Source organism: Brachionichthys hirsutus, chromosome 23, assembly GCF_040956055.1.
Source record: "Brachionichthys hirsutus isolate HB-005 chromosome 23, CSIRO-AGI_Bhir_v1, whole genome shotgun sequence".
Lineage (NCBI taxonomy): Eukaryota > Metazoa > Chordata > Actinopteri > Lophiiformes > Brachionichthyidae > Brachionichthys > Brachionichthys hirsutus.
The window spans coordinates 2,801,027-2,808,850 of record NC_090919.1 but is presented as its reverse complement, the minus strand read 5'-3'; the positions used below and the strand labels follow the sequence as shown (position 1 = coordinate 2,808,850).

The window sequence follows — 7,824 nt, the reverse complement described above, 5'->3', positions numbered from 1 at the left end:
GTCGACGGCAGTGATGGACGAAGGCATCACAGCTTGGATCGTCTTTATACATTTGCACCTCAAAATAACTGAGAAAAAAAACCCCATAAAAGAGTAAATATTTTCCTGCTCATAGATAAACCAACAAATAAACAAAATCTTCTTGGTGGATGCAAAAGAAAAGAAAGTGACAGACACTCACCTGGAGAAGGGCAAACGGCAGCGCAGGCCAGGAGGAAGATGCAGAGGATTGCGATATTCTTCATGGTCAGGAATCGGTGAGATCTTGTAAGAGGACTTGCCGGATGTCGTTTCAGGTCTCAAATGGAGTCAACCCCTCTTCTGTCTGCAGTTTAGACTGGAAGAATCTCCTCTGCTGGATCTTGAGCCTGGTGCTCTCTGCGTCTCCTTTTTATACACACACAGCTCGATTTCCATGGAAGCGATTGAACCATGGCAGACCCCCCCTCAAATTTTGTGATGCAACCTTTTTTTTCCTCAGAATCCTCAAGCTATTATTTGTCATTTTCCTTTTAATGATGTTGAGGAATGCGTTCCTCCTATTGAGAAAGTGGCGGGGGTCTCGTTGATACCGCAGAATAGAGCCAACTAACACAAAGTTGTGAAATTATACTTCATTTCTTGCGTATTCCTGTTCTCGTGTCAGCGCACTTAAAACATTATGACACAATTCTAAAGAAGCTCTTTTTGAGAGACAAGCAGGGTTCTTCTCAAAGAAGTCAGATAAGTTGTTCAGCAAAGCCTATTATTTTATTAGTGAATGCAATAATAAGCTGTGTACCAAAAAAATAAAAATACAATAATATGCACGGGTGTCTTAATAAAATGAACTAAAAAGGATTTGTCTATCATGTAATGCTCACACTATAATAATCCAACAAAAACGTATTAAAACTCACAGAAATCAGTTGTAATTCCAATGTTTAGGTTGGTTGAAACAAGCCCTTGATTCACAAGGTGTGAAAATAGAACGTATCAGAAGGAATTGAAGAATTTATTCTGGAACAGGAGACAGAGATTCCTTTTTATATCCGCTGTAGCATGTCCTCTGTAGTGGACATTTGTCCATTACAGAGGATGCATGTCAACGGGCTGGGTCTCAGGAGGATATTCATTTTATGTATGTTGTCGTCATTTAGAATTGTCAATTTATTGGAAGAAATCCTGCCCCCTGGTGGTCATGACCCATCATTACAACTTAAAAAAAATAAGCATCCACATTTCCGCTCCCTTTAAAGTTCATTTCTATTTTGTTTTACGTGGATCTGTGAATTGTGACTATGAAAAAGGAACATTTTGTTTTCCCGTTTTGCACGTATTTCTGCAATTACTTATACCCAGAGGTCTGTCGGCTCTTTGATTGTCAACTGAACCGTCGCAATTGTAATCATAAATGTATAAAATCTACATACAAGCATAAGCAAAGTGTTATGTGTCTACATTGGGGGCTGAAGTGTGCGTAAACTGGATGACGACGAGCCTCCTTTTGATCTTCAGGGTTTGATTGCAAGAGACGCCTGGCCGTGGACCTGCCGGAGGGTGGGACAATCCAGAGTGACGATCACCCTGGTGTCGCCGGCTCTCTGCGGGGTGAAATACTCCGTCCAGATAAGGGAGGAGCCCCCCGGGATCACACTGAAACCAGCGAGGTCGGCGTTAGAGTCAGAGGTCAGAGTTAGAGAATCCCCTCCAGGTTGCTGAGCTCTCTCTCACCTGTAGTATTTGAATTTGGGCAGCATGACTCCGGGTCCTTCCATGCGGATGTAAACTCCCTCCAGGCCGAAGCTGAAGGGGTTGGTGAACTCAACGGTCACCACCATCTCTTCATTCGCTTTGTTGTGGCCCGACACCTGAAAAAAAGAGAACAAACTTCTTATGCGATAAAACGAAAGCTGGCAAAAAAAAAAAGTCCTTCATGCGGGGAAGAGCGGCGGTCGGCCGCGACGCCGCACCGTGACCGTGAGCGTGGGATTGTGCAGGGTGACGACTCTCATGGCGGTGACGATCTGGCCCGTCTCCTTCACTTTCCCGGTGGCTATGAAGTGGAGGTTGGCCTGCTCCACCAGCTTCTTCATGTAGCTCTTTGACTTGACAGCCACCGTCTCCTTCACGCCTACGCATTCCAAAAAAACACAAAAGCTGAACATTGTGAAGAGAAAGATGCTTTCTACATTTGCTTTCGTTGTTGCTGCTGCTGATTTAAGGGTTTATTGTGCTGGCGATAAAGAAGTTAACCCTTCACGCACTTGACTTGGGCCCAATCTTTACTGTGGGATCCCTGAAGAGGAACTCCGAGCTGGTGACGCCGGTGTAATACACCACGCTGCCGCTGATGTAGGCGTCCACGGTGCGAGGCTGGTCGCTGCGGTTCACGAACTCCAGGGTCAACTCGAAGTCATCGCCCACGCTGACCCCCAGGGCGGGCAGAACTAGGTCCACGTCAGCCTCGGGGGGGTTGGACGTCTCTCGTTTGCAGCCGTACCCCTCTGCTTTTTCCATGACAGTCCGCTCCTCCTTAGTGCCTGGAACGGTGAATAAATCTATTAATGTGCCTTTAACTTTTTTTTATTTCATGCTAACAGGCTAACTGAATTCTTCTAAATGACAAAAATCTCTCCATATTTAATGTAGAGCAGATCAATTCATGAATTTGTGTCTGAAAAAGAAGCCTTTTAAAAACACAGCGATGTACAGAAGTCGTCTCCGACCTTCAGGGAACTTGTATTGACTGGTGATGTCGCGGCGGGTCACGTCTCCCTGAGATTTGGTCAAAACCATGCGACCTATGTGAGTCTGGTTCACTTTCACCGGGTCCATGGTTCCGTCTTTTTTACGAGAGTAGAACACCACGTCGCTGTTGATCTACAGGGAGAATGTTCCAGAGGGGATTAAAAAAAAAAAGAACCCAGCTAATAAACATCTGACCCAAATCAGACCGGCGAGGATGGAGGAAAAGCAGCTGCGTGATTTATCGGATGATCAAAAACTCGCCTCAGCAAACACGAAGGCAGCGTCAAAGGGGAAGCATGTCTGTCCGTGTTTGATCGCCTGGACCGATGCAGGACCGCATCTGTACATGCCTTAAGGGGACAACGGAGCAAGAGATTAAATGTGTAAATCCATTTTCACTATTTTAATCCCAACCCGTCATCATAAATGTAATTTACCGTCGCTGGTCTCCTGTGGCGTCGCGTCCACGACCTGCCAGCCTCCGAAGCCCGCTGGGAGGTCTGGTCTGGACATGTAGCACTCGGTCCAGCAGTGATAGTTCCTGACAAGCGTCACAAATTAAATTAATGTAATAAAACCGCCTATTTTGTGTTTCTAAATTGAGGTGTTCTCCTGCGGATCAGGCCGATTTACAAAGAGCCCCTGCATGCATTACCAGATAGAATCTTTGGTGCGGCCGCGATCGATCCTGCCGTTGTCGTGGAGAATGATGTCGGTTTTCAGGTTTCCATCGTTGTCATGGGCGGAAAAGTAGTTGGTGACGACCCGCGATGGGATGCCGAGACAACGCAGGACTGGAGAGACGAGCACAAAAGGACATGAAAGCAAACCGAATGACTTCCCTTTCTTTACAAATTAATTTATTTTAGAAGGGATTCATGAATAAGATCTCACAGGTGTTGAAGACGGCGGCGTAGACCCAGCACTGGGCGTAGCAGACGGGCGTCTTGGAGCTGGAGTAGGTGAGCAGGATTTCCGTGCTGCCGGTCCAGGAAGTAGGCGCCACGCCGTAAGTGTAGTCGCCGGTCCAGTTCCCCACCAGCACGCCGTTATCGTCGAGGGAGTTCAGCTGATGACGGCAAAAGATGAAGGGATTGGATTTACATCTTAATTTTATTCACAAATCACGCATAAGAATGAGGATGATGGTTTATTTCCTGTAAATAAATTAAATGCCTTTGAGTTTGTTTCTTGTGCAACAGAAAGTTTTCACTTTTACATTCCTGTATCGATGTCTTTTCACGCCTCCTCACCATAGCAGAGGCCTTTCTGGTCACCTTGATGGGATCTCCTCTGTTGGTGATTGGCATTTCAGATTTGTCCATGATGTACAGGCAGGCATCCAGGACGCCATAGTTGAACTAGAAAAAAAAGACAGCTTCGGTTAAATCTTTAAAATCGGTTTTTAACCACTCCACCCCCACCTGTCCATAGTTCCAGCTTCTCTCTGCGATGTCGTCGTAGGCGCCGTGGTAGATGACCCCCAGCTCGTTCATCACGCACTCCTGCCGCTCTTTGTCGTCGTCCAGGAATACGGCGTCGGCTGAAGTTTAAAGCGTTAAAGGTGAAAGGAAATCCCGTAAAATATTCCATATACAATCCACAAAAATATCTCCCAGAAGCCTAAACCAAACCTGCCGCCCAGGGATTGAAGAGAATGTAGAGGTCTCTGCTGTCGGCCCGTCTGGTCCTACGGATACCGTAGGGCGTCATCACAGCGATGAACATTTGGTACTGCCCCACAATGCAGTCTGCCGTAGGAGTGACGCCCATGGTGAGCGTGTTGTCGGAGGTGGTTTTGACGCAACCCTCCCAGGAGCTCTGGCGGTCCTCGGTGGGGAAGACGGGAACGTAGGTGCCTTTGCTGTACAGAGGGCTGGAACCTGTGGGGAAGGCGAGGCATCGGCTGATTTCAGACTGAGCGCCCTTCCGTTGCAGCAATGTTTGATGATGCGATCAATAATTTAGATAATAAGAAAGTTAGCTCGGCCGACCGATGACAAACTCCAGAGCGAACTTGTCTTCTGCTGGTTTGTAGGGACGATTGAAGACAATCTTGACCTGGAACTCTTGTCCCCGGCGGACAATTAGGTAGTCAGAGTTGAACGCGTCGGTGTGGTGCTGCTGCTTGTTCGCCTCAGTCGGCTTCCTCATCATGTCCACCTCCCAGATGTCAAGATACTCTGCATGGATGGTAGGAAAACCAAATCAAGGAAATGTAAATTGGTCGTTTGATGTGGTTTTTCATTTCTCGGGGCATGTTTTGCAGTTGCTAGGCGGACTCCCTTTCAAAGGAATCACCCTTGTCCCTTCCCTCCTTCCACCTTCCGCCCGACATGCAGCAAAAACGGTATGAAAATTATACAGAATTGTGTTTAATTATCTGTTGTTAAGATACATGTAGTTACATATAAGGCATTATCTGGTGCGGAGGAACGGATTCAACTCGTTTCCATTATTTCTTATGGGAAATGTAGTTTCGGTTTTCAAACAAATCGGTTTTCGAGCAATATTAAGGAATGAATTATGTTCGAGAACCGAGGTTCCGCTGTACTTTAGTGATGATATATCTACACTTTGCAGAAATGTCCAAGGCCACAAGTTACTCTAGAACTTAGGGTACATGTTGGAGCAAAACTGAACTCTGTTGCATCTCGATATCCGTCTCTGTGCAGGAAGGGTGGCGCGATAACCGGGCAGGGAGGGAGCAGAGTTCATCCCATTCGGATGCCAGCGATGTTCTCGGTCAGCGGCAGGAAAGTGTGTTTATCTGTTGTTCTGTCCCTCACCAGTCAGAGGCGGGAACCCTCTTGGGCCCGGTGCGGCAAACGGCTCAAAGTCAAGCAAGTCCGACGAGTCGGCGTTGGAGTTGGCGACTGGACCGGCGGCGCGACCACGGTTCGTCACCTTGGGAGGGGGTCCAGGTGGAGGAGGGGGTGCTGAAGAAGAAGAAATCAGGCTGGCACCTTGGTCAGACATGGTGATGATGGTTTCAGGGGTTGGGACGATCTGTCACGAGACTGGATAGAAAAACAAACATGTTATTCTAAAATATATTCAGAACAAGTCCAAAGCGAACTGCAGCGGTGCGTTTTTCATAAAAAAGGTGGCAGCAACTTCAACAACTCTGACTTCATTACTGCATGTTGGGAGAGCATCTGCTTTACATCTGTGGACAAACTGGGAACATGCATGTGTGTGTGTGTGTGTCCATTTTAGTCAACTGGATTTTCAAATCTGAATCAGCATTAAAGCATAAAAATATGAAGTATTAAGTACTAAGAGCTAGAGGGAGGTGGTTTCTACGTGCGTTTGGTGCGTTGATGGACAGTTTACAGTTACTTGTCTTCCTGGGACATTCTTCCGTAGTCATTTTAACCCTTTGCTGCTTTATTTCCTCTTCACAAACACTGCATTTTTGTGATAAGAGACAGACTCACAGGCTGTTCCATCAAATCAACCTAAACAGCATCCTTCAAAGTGACTCATTTAAATCCATCAAACAGGAATGACAGGAGAAATGACATCATCAGTCCACGTGGTGTCTGCCTCAAACCGCCACCACAGTTATGTAAGCATGTGGAAAGGAAATGGAGAGAAAAGTCTGCTAATCGGAAGCGACCAAAAGCAGAAGGAGAATCAACTTTATGCAAAAAACTCAATTTCATTGAGAAATATTGCAGTTTTCACTCCAGTGCATCCGTTTGGGTGATGTAGGAAACATTTTACATAAACACAGAACATAAAAATGTTACATTCATTTTAAATAACTTCAAATCTTTTCATAAAGAGAAGCCCAGGAATAGAAATATGGAGTAGCAAAAAAAAAAAAAAATGGAACTACTCAAGGGAAGTGTGGCAAAACTGCACCCATGTACCGAGTAAATAAAGTTGTCACACCACCATGTATTTGTTAGTAGAACTTTTCCACCGTGGAAAAATACCTCGGGGAAACATGTGTTTAACACAACCTTGGCAAAAGCTGTCAGGAGACAAAAAAAAACAAATCCTCCAGGGTAAACTCAGCAGCAGATCTGAGTCTGTAGTTTGAAAAATCTTCATTGAAGCATCGGCACAGCTGCACAATGAGCAGTTTGCATAAAAACAGGTTCTATTTTAAAGATATTCCCACTTCTGTAATGTTTCGATGGTGACACCTGCATTATTAGGATCGGTGGGAATATATATAAAATAAAAAGAGAGCACATTCTCCATTTCAATACGTAATAAAATCACACTCCTCATATGTTCGTGCAAGGGTCTTTGTTACAGGTAATCAGAGGTTGTTCCGCTTTCACCAAATGATTTCTCGAGATTACACAACAGCAGAGGAATGTTCTAAACGTTCTCGGATGAGTTGCATCTTCACATCTGGGACGCATATGGATAAATCAGTCGTATCGAAGCACGGCTTATGAATGCATTACCTCACGAGTGTAAAGTAAAAGGTTTTAATGTAATGTAAATCTAGTTTAAATGCAGTTCTAATGTGGACCCACCTCGGAAGAAGCTGCTGCTGGGTGGAGGCGCTCTGCTGCTGCTGTTGCTGCTGCTGCTCCGTCTTGGGAGACTTCTGTTTCTGCTTATATACCCTACAGAGGATAGGACGAGCTATTTGTGTGTGTGTGAGAGAGAGAGAGGCCTTTGCAGACACAGCGTTGTGCAACTGGTCAGGCCGACTTGGGTGCAGGATGTGGAATCTGTCATGTCTCTCCGACCCACAGCCGGAAGGAGCTCCAGCAGACAGAATGACCATCGGTAGCCGTTAGCGTGATTTAACAGCTACGGGTCGGGGATCACGTTGAAGCGGCCTCCGGCCTCGGGCGGGGTTGCTACGCTGGGACGTTTACATGTGGGACGCTTGACTTGGAAGTGTTGGCTTGGGTTCGATGTCATCTGTCCACAGGTAGCACGGATCACGTCTGACCAGCGGAGGCGAGCCAATCACATACTTGCGGTATTTTGCGGCTTCTGGTCGGTCCGCTGTTAGAAGGTCCGAATCATTCCTGCAACGACAATAACTGCTCCGTCAGTACTTCCCTCTGTTAGTCATAGTGTACTAGTACAACCGATTACTGCATTCAATCCAAGCAT

The 7,824-nt window shown here is 46.2% G+C and overlaps 1 protein-coding gene across 1 annotated transcript; it reads right to left on the bottom strand.

Moving 5' to 3' along the window:
- Positions 1–728: 728 nt before the first annotated feature.
- On the bottom strand, positions 729–5,709 carry f13a1b (coagulation factor XIII, A1 polypeptide b). Its single transcript, XM_068755714.1, has 14 exons — positions 5,520–5,709; positions 4,725–4,913; positions 4,365–4,613; positions 4,155–4,273; positions 3,984–4,091; positions 3,625–3,799; positions 3,386–3,524; positions 3,168–3,271; positions 2,992–3,080; positions 2,709–2,862; positions 2,247–2,522; positions 1,953–2,113; positions 1,714–1,850; positions 729–1,635 (listed from the first exon to the last, which is right to left on the bottom strand). Exons 1-14 carry the CDS (start codon positions 5,707–5,709, stop codon positions 1,494–1,496), a joined length of 2,232 nt encoding a protein of 743 aa, XP_068611815.1. The 3' UTR covers positions 729–1,493.
- Positions 5,710–7,824: the final 2,115 nt, after the last annotated feature.

Bases quoted from the DNA above. Each gene is read 5' to 3' on its own strand.
- f13a1b (XM_068755714.1), bottom strand. From the start codon at position 5,709: ATGTCTGACCAAGGTGCCAGCCTGATTTCTTCTTCTTCAGCACCCCCT. The intron at 4,274-4,364 runs GTTTGGTTTAGG...TTTAAACTTCAG, and splicing joins CTTCAATCCCTGGGCGGCAG to CCGACGCCGTATTCCTGGAC. The intron at 2,863-2,991 runs GCGAGTTTTTGA...TTCTCCCTGTAG, and splicing joins CTGCCTTCGTGTTTGCTGAG to ATCAACAGCGACGTGGTGTT.